The sequence below is a fragment of the Lissotriton helveticus genome, chromosome 8 (genome assembly GCF_964261635.1).
Source record: "Lissotriton helveticus chromosome 8, aLisHel1.1, whole genome shotgun sequence".
Taxonomy (NCBI): domain Eukaryota; kingdom Metazoa; phylum Chordata; class Amphibia; order Caudata; family Salamandridae; genus Lissotriton; species Lissotriton helveticus.
In genome coordinates this window covers 1,702,684,291-1,702,707,162 of record NC_136069.1, presented here as the reverse complement: position 1 = coordinate 1,702,707,162, position 22,872 = coordinate 1,702,684,291, and the positions used below count along the sequence as shown (strand labels likewise).

General features: G+C 46.7%; 1 protein-coding gene across 1 annotated transcript in view; it reads left to right on the top strand.

The window, feature by feature from the left end:
* Positions 1 to 650: 650 nt before the first annotated feature.
* The window catches only part of LOC144773635 (pepsin A-like), a 43,327-nt gene continuing 21,105 nt past the window's right edge, over positions 651 to 22,872 (top strand). The window contains exons 1-6 of the mRNA XM_078658783.1: positions 651 to 804; positions 7,110 to 7,266; positions 8,698 to 8,815; positions 12,667 to 12,785; positions 14,934 to 15,130; positions 18,950 to 19,066. Coding sequence (XP_078514909.1) covers positions 752 to 804; positions 7,110 to 7,266; positions 8,698 to 8,815; positions 12,667 to 12,785; positions 14,934 to 15,130; positions 18,950 to 19,066 — 761 coding nt within the window. The 5' untranslated portion in view covers positions 651 to 751. The remainder of the gene's footprint in view (positions 805 to 7,109; positions 7,267 to 8,697; positions 8,816 to 12,666; positions 12,786 to 14,933; positions 15,131 to 18,949; positions 19,067 to 22,872) is intronic.

Genomic DNA, 22,872 nt, shown 5'->3' with positions numbered 1-22,872 from the left:
TCGTACGGCCAGGACACACCTTAGGCACCCTGGCTTGTTTAAGGAGGGAAGTGAGCCCGCGGTGAAGTGCAGGTTTCTGAAAGTGGTCGTTTCTCAAAGGAGGATAGAATGTGATTGGTCTTGAAAGACCTTTCATAGAGGCTTTGTCCTGGAATGGTCAATACAAACACTTCACACAAAGATGTACATGAATGAAAGCATTGTGGAACCTTCCTGGCTAGTGTACTCTGAGAGTGACGTGGATTTGAATGAGACAAATAACCTAACATCAAAGCAACACAAGCTACAATGAACCCAGCAGAGATAATCCTTCCTGAACCTAAGAAGACACCCATTGAGTTTTAGTGTAATCTAATTTCAAGAATATATGACGTGCCGCCACAAAGCACTCTCGCCGCGGGCCATAGGCATGTTTGGTTTCTCCGTGTGCACATAGAGCATTAGGTGATGGATCTCGTGCATTCAAGCACACCCTATGTCAAAGGTCGCGCGCGTGGAGTTATGCCTATAATGGAAAGTGTGCGTTTCTCAACATCACAAGAACTTAGAAATGATAAGAGTCTAGGTGTGGACCATGACAAAGCGCTGGGTGAGATGTTTGCTTCTCCTATTTACCGTTCTCTTTGGGCTTTGTAAGTGGTGTGAGCAGGAGTCAGAGCTCTGTGGTATATAAGGAGCCCCTGACTCTGGGGATCACGCAGCAGAAGTCGCCTTCCTTCGTCTTGTGTACCTTGAGGCAACGACAAGAGCCATGAAGTGGTTGCTCCTTCTCTCGCTGGTGGCGGTGACCGAGTGCCTGATAAAGTGAGTATTAACGATGATCGGTGACTCAAATCCTAGGGGCCAATTTATGAGGGCCCTGCCTCACTTTTGCACCACATAATGTGGTACATGCGTGACACAGGCTCTCAATCTGATTTATGAAGCCACGCAAAGCGACCCTGCGTGACGTTAAGTGGCCTCATAACTCATGAGTAAGGCATTGCAGTGCAAATCGCTGCGTTGTCTTACGCTGTGCCCAGGAGACGTTCCATGGGCCTTGCGCTGGGAGTTCCCGGGAAACAACCTTTACAACGTAACTTTTACAACGCAACATCAATTACATAGCATGCCATTACAACACAACCATTACAACGCATGACACTACAACGCATACCATTACAACGCTTGTCATTACAACGCATACCATTAAAATGCATACCATTAAAACGCATACCATTACCATCCAACATTTACCCTACTGTTGCACCCCCTTGAGTTAGAATAGTAATTTTTACCCCTACACTATCCAATACTTACCATACATGCATTGTAATGGTATGCGTTGTAATGGTATGCATTGTAAAGGTAGTATGCGTTGTAATGGAATGCGTTGTAAAGGTAGTTTTTAAAAATTCGTTGTAATGGCATGTGTTGTAATGGAATGCGATGTAATGGATGTTGCGTTGTAAAAAATGCGTTGTAAAGGTATGCGTTGTAAAAGTATGCGTTGTAACGTCATACAACCGGAGTTCCCACGCAACACCCATGGATTTTGGCACTGCCTCAGATTTACAAAGTGATGTAAACCTGAGTGAGTGGCAAATCCTTACGCCTCCCGAGATGCTGTGCAACAAGGAAAAATATGTTTCTTTCTCTTCGTTTTCTCCTTGTAGAGACAGCACACATAGAAAGAGGAAATAGCCTTGTGGGATTGTTTAGCAGGGGAAAGTGCCCCTGCAAAATCCAGCATGCAACGGGGGCACCTTTGCATCATGGCGCAGGGGTGCCTAGGTTGGCGAAGGCTACCGAAGCGGCGCCAGCACAGGGAGGAAGGACAGGATGTCACTCTATTGCATAAATACGGTGCATTCCTGCCCTCTCACTGTGGCGTAGGAAGGCGCTGCCCTACGCCAAAATCCCATGAATGTGGCCCCTAATATTCACATTTCCAGACTCGAAATGTTGCCTTTGAGGGTCATCTGCCAGGAACCAGGGTCCGAGGCGGCCGACCCTGCCCCATCCAAGGGTCTCGAAAACCTTCTTCATGGGGGGTGAGGGCTTCGATCGCTGGTTCGACTGCCCCCCTACCTTCTCGAGCCCTCCACGGCTCATGACAGGATGAGGGACCCTCTTCAAGGCGAGACTTCCATGATATAGAAGTAGGTCTATGTCAGTCTTCTTGTGGCGGGAGTGGACACCACACAAACCAGGAGCGTCCACGCATCTCTCCTGACGACTAGGCACGGTCACTCACACAAGCAGAGACAGAGGGCTGTTACACACTCACACACATGCAGCGGGGAACCCCAGGGTCATTCTTATGAACCTCACCACGATTAAACAATCAACACAGCAGAGCTGGAGACAATTGATTCTTCTTTACACAAACCCGTTTATTGTCCCTCCCATGCAACGCACACCACAGCCCACCACAGCACACCACAGCACACCACAGCCCACCACAGGACACCACAGGACACCACAGCCCACCACAGCCCACCACAGCACACCACAGGACACCACAGCACACCACAGGACACCACAGGACAGGTCCCAACTCCTCTCTCCCTCTCTCTTCATTCCTCTCTCCCCACTCTGTATCCTCCTCTTCTGTGCTCTCTCTGTCTGCCACTCTCCCTCTCACTTTCTCTCTCTCCCACTGTCCCTCACCCTCTTTTATGCTCTCTCTGTCTGCTGCTGTTCCTCTTACTTTCTCTCTCTTTCTCTCTCTTTCTCTCTCTTTCTCTCTTTCTCTTTCTCTCTTTCTCTTTCTCTCTCTCTCTCTCTCTCTTTTTCTCTCTCTCTCTTCCTCTCTCTCTCTCTCCCTCTCCCTGGTTCCTGTCCTGTGTGCTGCCACTAGTCTCTGAATGAACTTGTGCTTGTAAATTAGGCTTTTAAACGTCACCCTGGTGTCAACTGGTGCCCAGCCCAGTGTGGTGTTTATTCACACTGATGTGGCTTGAACCCGCCCCTCGTGTGACACACGCGCATTTGAAGCTGCTGCTAAAGTAAACACAGGCGCGCTTTCCATTGAACTCAGGGGGAGAGTGAACAGGGGAGGCGTTTCAGCTGACCCCCCCCCCCTTCTAAGCACTTCAAAGAGATAACCTCTGATCTCGCAAAAATAAAACCGTCTCAGCCAGGCCAGTGAGCTGCCTACCTGCTTGTCTTCTCCCCCAGTGAGCCATATTCCATCTCTCCTCCTTCTCCAGTGAGCCATATTCCATCTCACCTCGACCCCAGTGAGCCATATTCCATCTCTCCTCCCTCAGTGAGCCATCTTCCATCTTCTCTCCTCCCCCAGTGTGCTATCTTCCATCTTGTCTCCTCCCCCAGTGTGCCATCTTCTATCTTGTCTCCTCCCTCAGTTAGCAATCATCCATCTTGTCTCCTCCCCCAGTTTGCCATCTTCCATCTTGTCTCCTTCCCCAGTGAGCCATCTTCCATCTTGTCTCCTCCCCAGTGAGCCATCTTCCATCTTGTCTCCTCCCCCAGTGTGCCATCTTCCATCTTGTCTCCTCCCCCAGTGTGCCATCTTCCATCTTGTCTCCTCCCCCAGTGTGCCATCTTCCATCTTGTCTCCTTCCCCAGTGAGCCATCTTCCATCTTGTCTCCTCCCCCAGTGAGCCATCTTCCATCTTGTCTCCTCCCCCAATGAGCCATCTTCCATCTTGTCTCCTCCCCCAGTGTGCCATCTTCCATCTTGTCTCCTTCCCCAGTGAGCCATCTTCCAACTTGCCTCTACCCAATGAGCCATCTTCCATCTTGCCTTCAGGCATGAACCCCTATGTAAATGTCTCTACCACAGTCCGCGATGTGGCCCCAGCTCTTCCATTGAGGTCCCCTCTTGTGGTTGAACTCTGTAGCCCCCCCTCTATCTGGGATCCTGGGGTCTGCTCTCATCTTCAACACCGCATACACTGATCCCTACCACTCCTCCTGTTCCACCCTTAGGTACACATCTCTATTGTTCTGGGACCCCGAGGCCCACGGTGTGGCTAGTGTTCACTTCAAGAACTCGGAGGACTCAAAAGAGGTGTTGATTTTCTCCTCGAGGTTTTGGGATATCCTTTGAGGTAAGGGTCCTATAAGAGATCCATTATCCCAGGAGAGGAGGTGCGGATGTGGTGACTGTATAAAAGCTTTAAGAACAGAATAGGGAGTCCTCTCCAAATAACCACTGGGGCATTGGAATAGGACAAGAAGAGAATTTAATCAGATCAAAGTCCATCCTGATAGGTACAGAGAGTCTTCCATTTAGTTTATAAACTCATGAATAGACTTTGAGGTGAATTTTCAAAAAAGTAATTCTTCACATATTGAACATTCAGCCCAGCCAACACGTTTCGCCCTTCAACAAGGACTTCATCAGGGAACACAAATATCTTTCTAATAATATCACCATATGCAATTTTATGCTCTTAAGGTGTTAAACGGTAACAATATTCCATATCACCAAACGTTGCCCGACAGAGTCCCCCAAAAGACACTCAAATCCAGGATGAGAGTCTCTGTTCAGAGTCCCCAATGTGTCACTCAAACCCAGGAAGAGAGTCTCATGTCAGGTGCATCTGCTCCACCAGTAACAGGCCTGGCTGGATATTGGTAGGGAGGAATGAACAGATGGTGGCCATGTTGGCGTTGGAGGGTCCCACACTTTAGTAACAGAATCTGTGGTCGGCCCTGGGCCACTGTGCTGGAAAAATGTCCAATGTGTGCAAAGGAGAAGCTATTGTCACAAGAGGGTTTGTCAAATCTAGAATTCTCTGCAGATCTACCGCTCTCTGTCTGTAACTTACTCCCACTTGTGTTGCCTGATTACATAAGTGCTGGAAGTAGTAGTGTGTGTGGGGGTCCCACCAGCTGCACCCCACACCCTGCCCACTCTCCTGGGGAATGGGGGTGGTCATTTGTTGCACTTGTTCTTGGTGTGACCAGTGACTTCTGCGACTTGCCACTGATGGCAGCCCCCTCCCCCTTCTGTGAACATGGTTCCAGCACCACTGCCTGAATATGACTACTCCCTTTTCTCTCTCTTTTTCTTTCTGTCTCTATGCCTCTTGCTTCATTCGCCCCTCTCTCTGCTCAGCCGGGCCCAGTGGCTCAATGCTCCCACTGTAGGCACCTGTGTTTAACCTCATGTTTAAATCCCAGCCAGTCCACTTATCCTTCTGAGGTCGATAAAAGGTGGGTAACAATACACATCTGTCACTCAGCGCCTGGATGCCCTGCGGGGTGAACGTGCGCTTTACCAATACACGCCATGTTGTGCTCTCCTCCCTGTGTGCCCATCTCTTGAGTCTTTCTGCCCGTCACTGTCTCTTTCTCTTTTTCGATGGCTCTGCCTCTGTCTTGCTTATTGCCTGTCTCTTTTTCAAACACACATTCTCTTACTCTAGTCTAGGCTTTCTGTTTGTTTTTTCCATAGCTCTAATATTTCTGCCTATATCTGCCTCTCTCCTGACTTACCTATTTCTCGTTTCTTGCTCTCTCTTTTCTTTCTATTACAAATTCAATTATTCTCACTCTAAATACCATAGCCCTCTGCTCCGTTTGTTCTCTCTTCTACTTTCCATCCCACTCTTTTGTCTTTCTCTCCCTCACTCATGTTTCTCATTATTATTATTATTATTATTATTATTATTATTAGGAGCTTATAAAGCGCACTTATACCCAAGGCTGACCTGGCGCTACACTCTACACGCTACTCAAAGTAGTAAGTTCATTCTGTGAATCCCGAAAGTAGTAAGTTCACTTTGTGAATCCCGAAAGTAGTAAGTGCATTCTGTGAATACCAAATAGTAGTAAGTTTAGGATTTAGTCTTAAGTTCATTCTGTGAATCGGGCCCACGTCTTCAGCCCCTTTCTAAAAGAAGGGAGCTCTGAGGCATTCCTGAGATGCGTCGGCAGGCTATTCCAGGCTTTCGCCGCACAGTAGGAAAAGCTGTTGCCTCCCCAACTAGCCTTTTTTATTCGGGGCACAGCTACTAATCTACCTTCGGAGGAGCACAACACTCTACCCGGAACATACCATTCAAAGCACCTGCTCAAAAACTTTGGGCCACTGCCCCTCAGTGCTTTTAAGACCGTGCATAGAGCTTTAAATTGTGCTCGTCTTGTTACTGGCAGCCAATGCAGTTGCCAGAGTCCGTCTTGTACAGAGGCAAACCTTGGTATGCCTATTAGCAGTCTCGCTGCTGCATTTTGTACAAGCTGTAGTCTGTACATATGTTTTTTTCAAATTCAAGTACAAACTGTTGCATTAGTCTAAGCGTGACAAAATGAGGGCTGAGACTGCTGTCCTGAAGCCATCGGCTGTAAGAAAAAAATGGATTTTTCCCAATATCCTAAGGATATAGAAGCAGGTCGATACAGCTCCGCTAACCTGGTCCCCGACCTGGTCTCATCCATGATCACACCCAGATTTTTAGCTTTACCTGAGGGCACTGGTTACTTTCCCATAACTTCAGGCCACATGTCAGGGGTCCAGATATCGGGGTTGTTCCCAAATATAATGACCTCGGTCTTGCCTGCATTCAATTTTAGGGAATTGGAGGCCATCCAGCCCGAGACAGTCATGACATCTCAAGGCCATATCATCTTGGGTTCCTTTCTGTATGGACAATACAATTTGTGTATCATCTGCTTAGGATGTAAGTTGCAGACCGAAGGATCTTATCAAGGCCGCCAGTGGGCTGACATAAATATCAAAAAGTGTGGGGCTCTGGGAGGACCCCTGCGGCACCCCGTAAGGGAGGTCAAACGGTTTAGATTTGTCCTGCCCCAGGTCGACTGTTTGGATTCTGTCGGCCAAGAAGGATTTCAGGAGGCTCCAGGCCCTCCCTTCCACCCCCGCCTTCGACAGATGGTCCATCAGCACACCGTGATGGACCGTATCGAAGGCTGCTGACAGATCCAGTAGAATCAGGACAGCCACCCCTCCCTGATCAACCGCAGCTCTAACCTTCTCCGTGGCCTTGATGAGGGACAGCTTCGTGCTACGTCCTGCATGAAACCCAAACTGCGTGGGGTCGAGAGCTGCGTGGGGTCTATGTCGTGTGCTGTTCCCCCCCCATCTGTACTCTTTCTCTCTTGCCTCTTACCTTTCTCTTTTCCGCTCTCTTCAGGGTTCATCTCCAGAAAAAGAAGTCTCTGCGTGAGAACCTGAGGGAGCAGGGCAAGCTGGGCGAATTCCTGAAGAAGCACAAGATCAACCCGGCTAGCAAGTACTCCCCTGTGCTGGCCGCGCTGGCGTCCAGCGAGCCCATGACAAACTACATGGACGTGAGTATCCCCCAGCAGACCCCGGGCTGCAAAGCATGATGGGTAATGCTGTATGTTCTCGCCGGAGGGCAGGGTGCGAGTGAGCGCCGGGAAGGGCTCTTCAGTCAGGAGGGCTCCTTGTGGGTGTCTGGGCCAGTTAGGTGGGCAATGGGGGCCTCAGATAGAAGTGCTGAAGCTTTATTGGCTGTGAAGTTGTTAAATCTAGTGACTTATTTGATGTATTAGGAGCAGGCCTACCAAAAAGCCTCATGGAACCAGTTGGAGTTAACCTCAGACACACTGGCTATGTGGTTAGCAAACCATGGACAAACAGGCAGCTTCAGCCCTAAGTCCCCATCCCCTCCTCCCCTCCACCCAGCCCCCCTCCTCCCCCGGGTCTTTGCTTCTGAAGCTTGCTTGCAGATCCTTTGTCAGGGAAGTCTAAACCCCAGGACAGTTGAAGCCTTCCTGACAGTCCTTAATTTGTGCCGGGGCTTACTATTGCTCAGTTCCGATAGTTAGTTACTGGCTTGGGCACTTACTGCTGCTCCCCAACCCCCACTTAAAGCTCTGCTATCAGCATAATGCTTATTTTGGCCGGAACCTGGCACCCCTCCTACCCTTCATCCATTGAGCCCGCCCCCCAGTTTGAAGACCCCTGATCTATTGTGTCTGCATAAGGACATTTAACCCCTCCACTGAAGCGACATGTCCCCCCCTCCTTGCCCTCGCCTCTGTGCTGGCTACAGCTGGACAGAAGCCTTGTGTAAAGGGGGGTCGCCACAGGGATCGCCTTTAAGACGGTTTATTGTAAGACGCTGGTAACAGACGCCTCACACCCCCTTCAGCCCCAGAGCACTGTCTCAACGGACAGACCCAGAATGACCAAAGGGTGGACTGCTCCGACCCTGACATATCTGTGGTTCCAGTCCCACCCTCAGCGAGGCACCACACACTGCATCCCTTCCAGGGGGAGACAGCGTTTACAAGGCTGGCAATACCACGCAGGTACATAACAACGCAGTCGTTACAATGACCGTGTTGTTACCACGCATGCCCTTACATCGCAAGACGTTTCAACGATTTGCGCTAGGTGGCGTGCAACACCAGCGAATGTGTTGCATTTTAAATCCAACACCTTCCCTGCTGTTGCACTAACTGGAGTAGGAATAGTAATTTATACTATTCCTAAGTCCAGCGTGCCATCTAGCACAAGTCGTTGAAACGACTTGCGATGTAATGCCACGTGTGGTAACAATGCGGTCGTTGTAACGACCGCGTTGTTACCTATCGTGTGGGAAAAGCACGCGTTGTAACGTGCTATATTCCTCCTAGGTGTATGAGGGTGGAGCTGGAGGGGTCCTCTGAGTGCGTGCGTAGATGTCATCTTATTCCACTCGAACAAGTAGCTGAGTACAACAGTGTGTCCCCATCTCTCTCCCCCCTCCACAGTCGTCCTACTACGGAGCCATCTCTATTGGGACCCCCGCCCAGCAATTCAACGTCATCTTCGACACAGGGTCCTCCAACCTCTGGGTCCCGTCGAACAAGTGCACCAGCGATTCATGCTGTAAGTACCTTATTCATGCTGTAAGTACCTTATCCATTCCGTAAGTACCATATCGATCATCAGACCTGTACTATTATTCAATATCTGCACAATCTGGTAAACAGCAGCATTACCGTAGGATGTCAAGTGATGTGTTATGCCACATTCTTAATTCTGCATCACACTTAGAAAGAGGAAAACGCCTCGTAGGATTGTGCTTGTGCAGGAAAGTACCTCTTCTTGCACAAAAACAACCCTGCCGACAACACAGGCGCACTTGCACCGTGGTGTGCGGTGCAAGGGTGCCTGCAATTGCGCTAGGCTACCCAAAATGCTCCAGCACAGGCAGAAAGGAAAGGAAGTGATTGTATTGGATACGGTGCATTCTTGCTCTTTCACTTCAGCGTAGGTCATAGCGCAGCAATATGGCTTTTTGCGCTGCCCTACGTCAAAATGAAGTTAGGGCCTCCTTCAAATCCCAGTGTGCACTTCAGGAAGTCAAGAAAGAGACTGAAGACTGTCCAAAACAGTGCAGAGTGAGTGTGAGTGACTGAGAGTGAGTGACTCCTTCTGGAAGGCGCCTCCTTAGAACTCTGCGTCGACTGAATAGGCTCTTAGCTCATGTCTCCACTCCCTGGCTGGGAACCAACCACATATATGGCCGAAAAAGTCAGAGCATCGGTTGTAGCAAGAACTGACTAATACAGGGTGGCTAACAGAGACACACACACGCACACACACACACCAACACTCCACCTTTTGGAACAAAATGTATGTATAGAAGGAAATTGCGGGCAGTTACTATAAGGACTGCAAAGACAGCCAAGAGAATAGAGCATCCTTGGACCTGGGACGTGACCGATCACAGCCAGAATGTTGGACAGGTGCACAGGGGCAGCGTAAAGGGACAGAGGAGGCATAAACCTCCAGTCTCGAACACATCCTCGAAACATCCGGATGCAATGGTGCAGGAGATGTGTTCTAGACTGGAGGCAATCTTGGCTCCTGGGCAGTCCTTCTTTAAGTCATCCCTGCTCATGGGGCTCAGGGGACCTGGCTTTGTCGCTCCCAGCCAAGGGCAGTCCCTGTCTCACAAGGTAGACCGGTTCCTCGCCCTCTAAGGAGGAGCCGCAGCTCCAGCCGTTCCCACACAATCTTAGTGCCTGCCAGGTAGAGAAGAACATTAGTGAGCAATGTTCTCGTAAACTTAGGGCCATATTTATGACCCAGTTTGTGGGGCCCTTGCACCACGCAACATAGTGTAAGAGTGATGCAAACCTTACGTCAGATTTTTGAAGTCACACAGAGCCACTTTGCATGGCTTTGAGTGGCTCCAAAAATCTGGAATAAGTAAATTCTCTGCGTTGTGTTACTCTGCCCCAGGTAGGCCATCCATGGGCATTGTGTGGGTGTTCCCAAGCAACTCCCATGGATTTTGATGTATTCCCAGATTTACCAGACGGTGTACACCTCGGAATGTGCCAAAAACACACCCCCAGGGGAAATATTTGTGTTTCTCCTTGTTAATTCCTCTATCTATGTGTGCTGCATCACTCAAAAGGACAGTCCAAATCTATGGTCCTTCAGGAAGGCTTGAAAAACTTGACTTTCCGGTAACGAACACCGCTCCTTTTCACCTTCGTACTCTCACCTCAGAAGCAGCGTTAAGACGCCTTATGGCAATCAAGCGCTTTATAACATTCAAATCAAACCATTCAAAAATCACAGGCCACACTCCCCATAAGGGGAAATGTAGCTGGGCAGACTAGGGTTGTGGACAGGCAGCCAGCCCACTTTTATCCAGTTGTGTTTACTGGGCAGATGTGTAGACTGAATGTATATTTCAGCCCGAAACAGGATACAGTGTACTCAAAAGACAGGGAAAGCAGAAAGTCCTTGAGTGACCCTATTCATACACCGCAGGCCTCATACATGTCTCATGTCACACAGCCACACTCCAGTCACTCACTGCAGAATGAAGGACCTCTGTGGAGCGGGCAGACAAGGTCTGACAGAATTCAAGATGAGCAGTAGACGCCTCTCCCTTGGACTCAAGGATGCAAAAAAAAGCCCTGTGCCCCAGCGTCCAATCAACTGACACCAACATCATCCATCGCAAAGTGTGTTCACATGTCTGGAGGGGTAGAATTTGGGGTCTTCCCAATGCTTAATTTGTACAAAACATAAGTGTCAGGGCCCTTGCCAGGAGGCCACTGCAGCTTGCACCATACATTGCTCCTGCCAGGCTGCCAATATAAGTATCAACACAACTAATAACCATCACACCCTACAAGTGTGGCAGTTCTGGAAATTCCATGCCCCCAAAGCTCTAAGAATAGCTTGCGCGACAGGAAATAGTCATTTTTAATGTATATTGAATTAATAATTACCTGTTGTGGTGGTCAGCTCTAAATTAACCTGACTACGCCACCTTGTGGCAGACTGTCATAAGCACCAGTGTTGACAATTAAGTGGTGGCGCCGAGTCCCGGACACCACAACCTCAAATAAAGCACTGGAACTTCCCCACAAGACAGTTGTGCTGGTAAACAACACAAACAGCATTGAGATTCAAAATACTGGGACGAGTTGTTAAAGGCAGAGGGTCAGGTAAACAAATGAAAAGGGTCAGGAAGATAACATTGTCTGCACCCTGGGAAGAACTCTGTCCTATTCGAAATGGCACCAGTTAAAAGGAAAAAGGAAATACAATAACAATGAGAACAAAACATTACTTGAATCACACAAAAGTTTAGTTTATAAATGTTAACAAGTTTAAAGAGTATTTCGGTTACCAACAATATATTAAAACGTGTTTAAGTGATCCTGAGGGGGGTGGAATGGGGGAGGGGGGGGGGGGTAAAGGGCACTAGTTTAGAGGCCATTTTGGGTGGATGTATACTTCAGAAATCCGGTTTGCACAACATTACTTTAACACACAACTTCAGTTGTCAAGTAGTCTCAGATTCCCACCCCAAGCACCAGCACTCAAGCAGGAATCCATATGTTATTCATGGTGTCTCTGCACATCTGGCACAAGTGTGCTCCTATTAAAACCTAGACACGTTCATGCCTTATGTTCCATCACATTGTGTGTTTCTATCTTTCTGATGACCCTGGACTAGTTCACCATAAGAATGCCATGGAATGATGTCACGTTGTCATTCAAAACATTTGTTTATTTAGATCTTGATCTTGTAACCCCTTGCATGCGGCGCACATTTTTGAATAGTGGGAGGGATTCGGACGGCCCACTGCCGTCATCCGCACATGCCCACCATGAAGTATGATGGCCGGGGGCCGTCCCGAGCATGCAAGGGGTTAAACATTTGTGCGAAAAAAACTCCTTGTATCAATTTTTCGTACATTAGTAAAACATTTCGAATTGAAATCAGACAAAAATCATGGTAAGTAAAATCTAGTATATACAATAAAATACTAAAATCTTCGCTAAAAGTTCATTTACAGAAAAAAAAATTGCCTTAAAGTGCAAGCTGAGCTACATCCAAATACCACATAATAAAAAATAAGTTTAGAGCTTGCTAACTTTCTGTAATTCCTTTTTTCTTTTTTAATTGACCTCAGTTACATCTTCTAAGACGTGAATTAAATCCCCTTTTACATTAGGACCCCATTTACAAATTCTATCCTTCTCTAAAAGGGAGCGTTATGATTGAAAGGATAAGATCTGATTAACCCCACATCTAAATTTTAAAAGACCCCTTCTTAATCATACATTTGTTAGATTTTCAGGCTAGTGGAATGGTTCATCTTCGAGCCAGGCATTCATCAAAGAGGACACAGATTTGTATTCCTTAAATGATGTGACTTGTTTAGTGCTTATCCTCAAAAGGAAATCTTTTGTCCCCACAGCAAATCACAACGTGTTCAACCCCGCGGCATCTTCCACCTTCAATGCAATCAACGAGAGCCTCTCCATTGCCTACGGCACCGGCAGCATGACTGGAGTCCTGGCCTCCGACACCGTCCAGGTAAGAGGGTGAGCGGCCATCTGCCTGACCCAGGGCGGGGCAATGCCTGATGAAAAGTCAAGGCGGGTCACCATCCTCCAAGGTAGACTTGGTAGAAGACCTAGGTCAAGTAATCAGTGGTTGATTTGACTGACCCAGAATTTAACCTCAAATGATATATGATTCCATATTGATTACATTGGCAATACCCTGCTTACAATCACCATCCTGTTGAGCTGGTGTTTGTCGTGTGTGTTGTAGAAAGTATCGATTAAAAAAAAAACGGTTTCCTGCTTAAGACTAAAAGAGCAGGTGGAGGCATTCATCAAGCTCAACAAATTTGCAGAAAACCAATGTCTTCAAACTCTTCCTGAAACCCACACACTGATGTAAACGCATTCGGTGGAGATGAAGGTTTCTTTTTGGGTTCTATGTTGGAACAACGCACGCCTTTACCATGCATGCAGTTACTCCGCAGTCTTTACAACAAACGTGTCTTTATCAGGCATTCCTGAACCACGCATATCTTTACAAATTCGTGCCTTAGGGAAAGCGCGGGACTTTAGACCGGTATAAATTTACTATCCCTACTCCAGTCTGTGCAACAGTATGGAAAGTGTGGAACTTTAAAGTCCAATGCCGCTTTCCCTAAGGCATGTCATTGTAACGACGTGTGGTAATGGAGTGCTTGGTAAGGACGCTTTCATTTATAACGCCGTGTAGTAACGGCAGTGAGTGGTTCGGCCATTGTGGTAAAGGCTGTTTCCCTGTTTCTTGGATCATTTCTGAGAAAAATGGTCCTCTGAGTCTGGCAAGGAGGATTCTGAGATGTTGAACAAGAGCAGAAACTATTCTAAAGTGTCAGTGTTTGGAGTACAGAAAGTGACTTTCTAGATCCAAAAGGCCACACACAGGATTTACACGTGGTTTGTTCGGCCCCTTTGAGCCGATGCACAGATGAGCTTACCATTTGTGTCTTTTGTTTAATAGGACTGTTTTCTGAGTGAGTGATATATATACATGTAAGGAATAAAGCATCCCTTGCCTTACTTTATAAGGATATTGCAGGTCACCGAGGAGTTCCATAGCCATATAGAGAAACAAACCAAAGTCTATAATTTCTTGATCATTGGCTACTAGTGATGCACTCAGTCACCGATTATAAAGAAAAGATGTCAGAACTCGCCTGTATTAAGGTATTGCAATTGAGTTCTGATGTTTCGATTCCTGCTGCCAGAGCCAGCAGACGAGGAGAAAAGTAGTTTAACTCAAGGGGCAGCTGTTTTAAAGCAACAAAAATGCAGAGTTGCTTTTGTTTCTGCTGCTCTCTTTCTCTAGTTTACCATGACTAGCAGAAAGAACATGCTTTTTTTCATTCCATAGATAATTATAAAAATATTAGAAACTTTCTTCATGATTCCACACATTCTAAGTTACCGCAGCTTTTTTTTTAAACTGGCCCATGTTGAACTTTTTCTAACATCATTTTGCAACAACTATCTAACAGGTTTTTGATGTGTTTAATTTTGCACAAAAGGTTCAATTTTTATTCCTCAAGTTTGCAAACATGCTGTCTTTTTTCTGAAAGATCTACACACTAAGGTTTTAAGTGGTTTGTGTGGAAAGGTGATGGTGTGATCATGTATTATATGGGATAAAGTACCCCCTGCTCTATATGATAAGGATATTGCAAGTCACCTTGGAGTTCCACAATCTTAAAAATCGAACTTGGCATTCGGCCTCATTCTTGTTTATGATTATTGGAGTTCCTGGTGACTTGCAATATCCTTATGTTATATGGCAGGGGGTACTAGATCCCTGATATAGAATACGGAAAACCCATAGCTCATCAATGGAATTATTGATCTACATGTAGGCAAACATTTGTGACATTTATTGTAAGAGATTGTTTGTATTTAAGTTGGCTGCTATTACCAACACCTCCATATTTAACTACAAATCTGAGCTCATTGGGGGCACTCTTAGCGTTCTCGCACAGATAGTCCTCTGTGGACAACTCGAAGGTGACTTGAAACTTGAAGTCCTTTTCAAAGCTTTACTCAGACTCTCCCTCTCAACATCACCTCTGAACCAGTTTCATTGTTCATGCCTCAAGCCCTGTGACATTGCATGGACTGTGCCCACATCTCATCTCCCTCCATCTTCCAGGTTGAGGGGATCACAGTCACTAACCAGGTCTTTGGCCTCAGTGAGACGGAAGCCGACTTCTTCTACTACATGCAGTTCGATGGGATCTTAGGTCTGGGATACCCCAGCATTTCTTCAGACGGAGTCACCCCGGTCTTCGACAGCATGTGGAACGAGCAGCTGATACCACAGAACCTCTTCTCCGTCTTTCTCAGCTCGTAAGTCAGTCTACTTCAATGGTGACATCAACATATTGATGTTGAATTGAGAGCCGGCAATGTGGTCGGTGGACCTAATGTGCGTGAAATATGTATCCTCATTACCTCACCATCTGAGAGGTTGTAAAGTTGAAGGTCTGTTGTGTACCTTAAATTTGTTTAGTTATGTTAAATTATGCAATTTTTTTGGGACATGTTTCTCCATTGGATCAATGTCACTGATCAGACCTGTAATCCCCAGAACCCATCATTCTTTTCCAAATTCTCTATATAAATAGTTATGAAAAATTTGAGTAGCACATATTTCAACTGAATTTAAGGGAAATGACCAGCTTTCTACAGCCACTCAATGAGATCCTGCCAGAGCACACAAAATACCACAAAATCAAGCAGGTGGCTGGTGTTGCAGATAGAAGGCCACAGTAAGTATGGTATGTTTGTCTGCAGTCCTAGAGTGACCTTGAAGGGTTTCTATAGGGAAACATCCTTTACAACGCAACTTTTACCACGCAATGCTTTTACATCGCAACTTTTACAACGCAAACCATTACAACGCATTGAACTGGGGGGCGCTCTAGGATAGGGAATAGATGTAATTTACTATCCAACACCTTCCCTACTATCCACTGGGACTGGAGTTGGAATAGTAAATTAAACTATTCACTATCCAGCACCCCAAAGCGCTATGCGTTGTAAAGGCATGCGTTGTAAAGGCATGCGTTGTAAAACTTGCGATGTAAAAGCATGCGTGGTAAAAGCATGCATTGTAATGTCATACATCCGTTTCTATAGAATGAGTGTCAAAGCCACATGATGCATCTTCATGGAAAGAGACCTGAAACCAGGCCCTGAACAATGCAACTGCACAGCGGACAAACACTCATGTGTAAGCCAAAGGTGTAAGTTTAACTCTTTTTGTAAATGTGTTTAAGTGGGTAGGCAGGAGTGGATTAAGTAACAGACTGAGGGCCTCATTTACAAAGTATTGGCGTACGGCAGCGCCGCAAGGCTTTTTGCTGTGCTGTCCTACTCTAATTTGAAAGGGCAGGAATGCACTGTATATATGAAATTTGGTGCCTTCCTGTCCTTTCAGTCAGCCAGCGAGCTAACAATTTGGTTCCTGGAGCCAACACAGGCACTCTTGCACCTTGGTGGATGTGTTTTGCGTTGTTGACAGGATTGTTTTTGTGCTGGAACGGACCACTTCCTATAAAAAACAATCCACGAGGCATGTTCCTTGTTCAATGCATGCTGCAGAATGCAGCACACATGGAAAGAGGAAACAACAGGGAGAAATAAAACATGTATACTCTTTACGCCCGCTCTGGGGAGGTGTAAGCTTTTGGCGCTGTCCGAGGTTTACATTATTTTGTAAATCAGGGGCAGCTTCAAAATCCATGGGTGCTGTGTGGGAAAACCCACCGCAACACCCATGGAACATCTCCTTGACGCAGAGTAAAGCAAGGCAGCGACTTGTGCCGCTTTGTCTTACTCTATATACATGAGGCCACTCACTGCCAAGCAGGGTGGCTTTTCATGGCCTCATAGACATGATTGAGAGGCCTGCACTGCTGGAGCGTCAAACAAGTGATGCTCCAGTGGTGCAGGCCTCTGTAAATACGCCACTCAGTGTTTCCAAAACCACATCTGAACACTTGTGAACGGACATATAGATTTGAGAAGCTTGCTCCACAGGCAGGAGGCCAGAGATACATATGAAAGCACAGGTGAAGAGTATAGTTTCCAGCACATTATTTTCTGTTCTCCATAAAAAAGCTGACCGTCTTCACCACTATTGATCACTCGCTGCTTCCATATCAGCCAGCACAGGTTTACGCCACAGTGAATGTCACTTGTAGTGTGGCCCCTTTACTTATGGGATTAGATGCACCAGGTGTCCATCAGCGGTGCGTTCTGGATAGACCATGCCTCATCAATGTTCAGAAAACAGGAACAGAAGTAGTCAATATCAATGGCCCATAACCGGTCAATTGATTGATTAATTGATTGATTTTAGCTTTTGTATAGCGCATACTGTCACCCTACGGGCATCCTGGTGCTTCAGACTGAAGAACTATCCGTGATCAGAGTAGAACTGGTCGTCGCAGAAGGAGGGGAATGCCGTCTAAATCCTGGGATAAAGCCAAGTTTTTAAGTTCCTACAGAATTCTAACAGAGAGCTGACTAATCTGAGGCTCTGAGGGAGCTGGTTCCAAAGACGAGCGCCAACCCTGCAAAAAGCCCTTCCTCCAAGCCTGGCCCGTTTAAACCGAGGGATCGACAACAGGCCGGTGCTGGAAGAGCGAAGCTGCCTTGTGGGAAGATATCATCTGAACCTTTCCTGTAGGGAAACAGGGCCAAGCTCATGCACAGCTCGAAAAACCATACATAGAGCATACATACATAGGTCAATGATCAAGGCATCCTAGCCAGAAGTTTTGATTATTGGTAGACCACAACTGATCAACGCAAGGCAGCTATAGCGGATGGATCACTTACTCATGAGCCCTGAAAGACCACTGCTCAGTGCAGCTGATCAATAAGTATTGATTACTTGTGCATCGTAGGCAATCAATCTTTAAGACAATCCAATCAGAAATAATTATTCCTGTTTAATCTTAAGTGATAAATGTTCGGGACAAGCCAACTGGATACATCAATTACTGGTAGACCAGAAGTGATCAATGTGACACAAAATCCAACTACAGGTCAAGACTACTGCTAGATAATAACCTATAGTTGTTGATCACCTCTCAAATAGTATTGATTACTGCTCCTGAAGGGTCTAAACTATAGGCTCATTTTTGGTTGACCCCCCAATCATTTTTACTGAGTTTGTCTATTTTCACACCCTTACCCTTATATCTAAGTGCAAGCTCAGGTGTGGTCCAGCTCTCTGGTCTTTTAGTCTGATGTGAGTAGAACTGAGATACATTAAATTAATGTTGTGGTCCAACGCACAGAGCTCTTCCTTGATTGGCCGGGATCCTCCAGTAACGTAAGTTCATGGCTGCTGAACCGCACACCCCGAGTGATTGGTTCAATGTCCATTGCAGGATGGCCGAGAGAGTCCATATAGTTCAGGAGGGCCTCGTCGCACTCACATGCCTTCCTGCCAGACCTTCTTCATTTCAAGCATGAATTAAAGACACTTTCCCCTTATACTCCAGAATATGGATTTCAAAAGGCTAGTTCTTAGCAAGGCTCCAGCGTCGGCTGCCTTTTTCAAAATTAGAGAAATATTCAGTTCTTTCTTGTCTTCCACCAAGAGTTACTTTGCTTTAATCCTCAACTAATGTTTTCCCAAAACTGATTTTAGGATTGTAAGTGAAAACAAGTTTAGCTTTGGTGTGAGGGACCTCTAAAGTCAGCTTTATATTGACTATCCTTTTACTGACAACCCTGACATCAGTCTGAACAATCCATTTGACTAAAGGATAGTTGAAGTAAATCAGTGTCTAGTGCCAGTGCTAGGTATTCATAAGATGTGTTAATCACATGATGGTCCCTTGGCTGAGTCTCAGTGACACGCGCTTCCCAGCAGATGACCAACTGAGACTCAACGGTGTTATTCTAAAGATGGATGAATAGAAAAATGCTCACAGTCAAATGTCAGAAACTAAGAGAATATTGACAAAAAGCTGTCAGATGATTCTAGTTGAATTGTTGCTTACAAGAACTGGGTCTTTGACCTTCGCCGGGAGTTAGTGCTCCGTTGATATCCAGTGTTGCCTTCTGCCCCTTTGCACGTTCGTCCATCCCCGGCCTGTCCACAGTCAATGACATGCCTGAGTAATGCTTTCTCTTTCCCTCACTCAGGAATTCAGCTGTTGGAAGTGTGGTGACATTCGGGGGATACGAACCTTCGTACTACTCTGGAAGCCTGAACTGGGTCCCGGTCTCCTCAGAAGGATACTGGCAGATCAACCTGGACAGGTATTGGGTTCCAATCAGTTCATACTGTCAAATCTACCTGGGCAGGTGTTGTGTTTCTATCATCCCATAGTGTCAAATCTAGCTGGACAGGTGCACTGTCTCTATCATCCCATACTATCAAATCTACCTGGACAGATGTTGTGTTTCAATCGTCCCATACTGTCAAATCTACCTGGGCAGGTGTTGTGTTTCAATCGTCCTATACTGTCAAATCTACCTGGGCAGGTGTTGTGTTTCAATCATCCCATACTATCAAATCCACCTGGGCAGATGTTGTGTTTCTATCATCCCATAATGTCAAATCTACCCGGGCAGGTGTTGTGTTTCTATCGTCCCATACTGTCAAATCTACCCGGGCAGGAGTTGTGTTTCTATCGTCCCATACTGTCAAATCTACCCGGGCAGGAGTTGTGTTTCTATTGTCCCATACTGTCAAATCTACCTGGGCAGGTGTTGTGTTTCAATCAATCATCCCATACTGTCAAATCTACCTTGGCAGGTGTTGTGTTTCTATCATCCCATACTGTCAAATATACCTTGACAGGTGTTGTGTTTCTATCATCCCATACTGTCAAATCTACCTTGGCAGGTGTTGTGTTTCTATCATCCCATACTGTCAAATCTACCTGAACAGGTGTTGTGTTTCTATCGTCCCATACTGTCAAATCTACCTGGGCAGGTGTTGTGCTTCTATCATCCCATACTGTCAAATCTACCTGGGCAGGTGTTGTGCTTCTATCATCCCATACTGTCAAATCTACCTGGGCAGGTGTTGTGCTTCTATCATCCCATACTGTCAAATCTACCTGGGCAGGTGTTGTGTTTCTGTCATCCCATACTGTCAAATCTACCTAGGCAGGTGTTGTGTTTCAATCATCCCATACTGTCAAATCTACCTGGACAGGTGTTGTGTTTCTATCATCCATACTGTCAAATCTACCTGGACAGGTGTTGTGTTTCTATCGTCCATACTGTCAAATCTACCTGGGCAGGTGTTTCTGTTTCAATCATCCCATACTGTCAAATCTACCTGGGCAGGTGTTTCTGTTTCAATCATCCCATACTGTCAAATCTACCTGGGCAGGTGTTGTGTTTCTATCATCCCATACTGTCAAATCTACCTGGACAGGTGTTGTGTTTGTATCGTCCCATACTGTCAAATCTACCGGGGCAGGTTTGTGGACCATGAGTATCCTGAGGGAGGAGGCATGACACCTTCCCTAGGATAAGCTTTGTTTCTGGACCAAGAGAGTGGGGGCCATCTACCCAGGGGTCCAGTATCCTGTCTGGTGGTGGCAAATGGCTGGTAGTCATTCAGGAACGACAAGAGTTGGCATCTCTGAGATGCCCTCTGAGTGCATTTTACATTAAATCCCCCCCTGGCATCAGTGCCCTTGGTATCCATGGTACCTTTATGAGGGGCTTACCTGTGGCCAGAGATGTGCTCATTGGGTGTACAAAGGTACATCTTTGGGAAAGAACACACGCCCTGGAACCTGATTGGCAGGGACCCAGGGTACACCAAGTCAAAGTGCATCATAAGCCAGGCACAAAATGGTGGGTTACCATGCAAAAAGGGGCACTTTCCTACTCATACAGAGCGCTAAGTCTCATCACCTATGAGAAACGCTCTTGTGCACAAACAGGTCAAGGTAGCAGAGGGCTCTGCCGCGTTGTGACAGTCTTGTTTCTCAAATTGTGAAAGTCTGGATTTCACATCTGGAGGAGGCATCCTTATTGGTTGGCTCCTTCACATCTCACTGGAGGGAGATGCACTCCAGAAATGACTATCCTAGAGGAGACAGACTCTCATCATTGGGCGACAAGGGAACGCTGGAGACCATGCCGAGGGAGGCTTTTATCACTGAAGCTGGGAGATGCTTGCATCGCAGTTCCTGCAGCATGATTGTATCGCAGGTCCCGCAGGAGTTGTGTCTCACTGAAGCTGGGAAGTGCTTGCATGGCAGGTCCCGCAGGATGCATGTATCACTGAGGGATGCTTGCTTGATAAACGCATCCAACCGGATGTGTTTATCACTGAGAGCTGCTTGCTTCGCAGGTCCGGTAGGATGCATGTATCGCTGAAGCTGAGAGATGCTTGCATCGCACGTCTAGAGGATGAATGTATCGCTGAAGCTGAGAGATGCTTGCAAGGCTGGTCTGGCAGGATGCTTGCATCACTGAAACTAAGAGATGCTTGCATCGCATGTCTGCAGGATGCTTGCATCACTGAAACTAAGAGATGCTTGCATCGCATGTCTGCAGGATGCTTGCATCACTGAAACTAAGAGATGCTTGCATCGCATGTCTGCAGGATGCTTGCATCACTGAAACTAAGAGACGCTTGCATCGCATGTCTGCAGGATGCTTGTATCACTGAAATTAAGAGACGCTTGCATCGCATGTCTGCAGGATGCTTGTATCACTGAAGCTGAGAGATGCTTGCATCGCATGTCTGCAGGATGCTTGTATCGCTGAAGCTGAGAGACGCGTGCATCGCATGTCTGCAGGATGCTTGCATCACTGAAACTAAGAGATGCTTGCATCGCATGTCTGCAGGATGCTTGTATCACTGAAGCTGAGAGATGCTTGCATCGCATGTCTGCAGGATGCTTGTATCGCTGAAGCTGAGAGACGCTTGCATCGCATGTCTGCAGGATGCTTGTATCGCTGAAGCTGAGAGATGCTTGCATCGCATGTCTGCAGGATGCTTGCATCACTGAAACTAAGAGATGCTTGCATCGCATGTCTGCAGGATGCTTGTATCACTGAAACTAAGAGATGCTTGCATCGCATGTCTGCAGGATGCTTGTATCACTGAAACTAAGAGATGCTTGCATCGCATGTCTGCAGGATGCTTGTATCACTGAAACTAAGAGACGCTTGCATCGCATGTCTGCAGGATGCTTGTATCACTGAAATTAAGAGATGCTTGCATCGCATGTCTGCAGGATGCTTGTATCACTGAAACTAAGAGATGCTTGCATCGCATGTCTTCAGGATGATTGTATCACTGAAACTAAGAGATGCTTGCATCGCATGTCTGCAGGATGCTTGTATCACTGAAACTAAGAGATGCTTGCATCGCATGTCTGCAGGATGCTTGTATCACTGAAACTAAGAGATGCTTGCATCGCATGTCTTCAGGATGATTGTATCACTGAAACTAAGAGATGCTTGCATCGCATGTCTGCAGGATGCTTGTATGACTGAAACTAAGAGATGCTTGCATCGCATGTCTGCAGGATGCTTGTATCACTGAAGCTGAGAGATGCTTGCATCGCATGTCTGCAGGATGCTTGTATCACTGAAACTAAGAGATGCTTGCATCGCATGTCTTCAGGATGATTGTATCACTGAAACTAAGAGACGCTTGCATCGCATGTCTGCAGGATGCTTGCATCACTGAAACTAAGAGATGCTTGCATCGCATGTCTGCAGGATGCTTGTATCACTGAAACTAAGAGATGCTTGCATCGCATGTCTGCAGGATGCTTGTATCACTGAAACTAAGAGATGCTTGCATCGCATGTCTGCAGGATGCTTGTATCACTGATGCTGAGAGATGCTTGCATCGCATGTCTTCAGGATGATTGTATCACTGATGCTGAGAGATGCTTGCATCGCATGTCTGCAGGATGCTTGTATCACTGATGCTGAGAGATGCTTGCATCGCATGTCTGCAGGATGCTTGTATCGCTGAAGCTGAGAGATGCTTGCATCGCATGTCTGCAGGATGCTTGTATCACTGAAACTAAGAGATGCTTGCATCGCATGTCTGCAGGATGCTTGTATCACTGATGCTG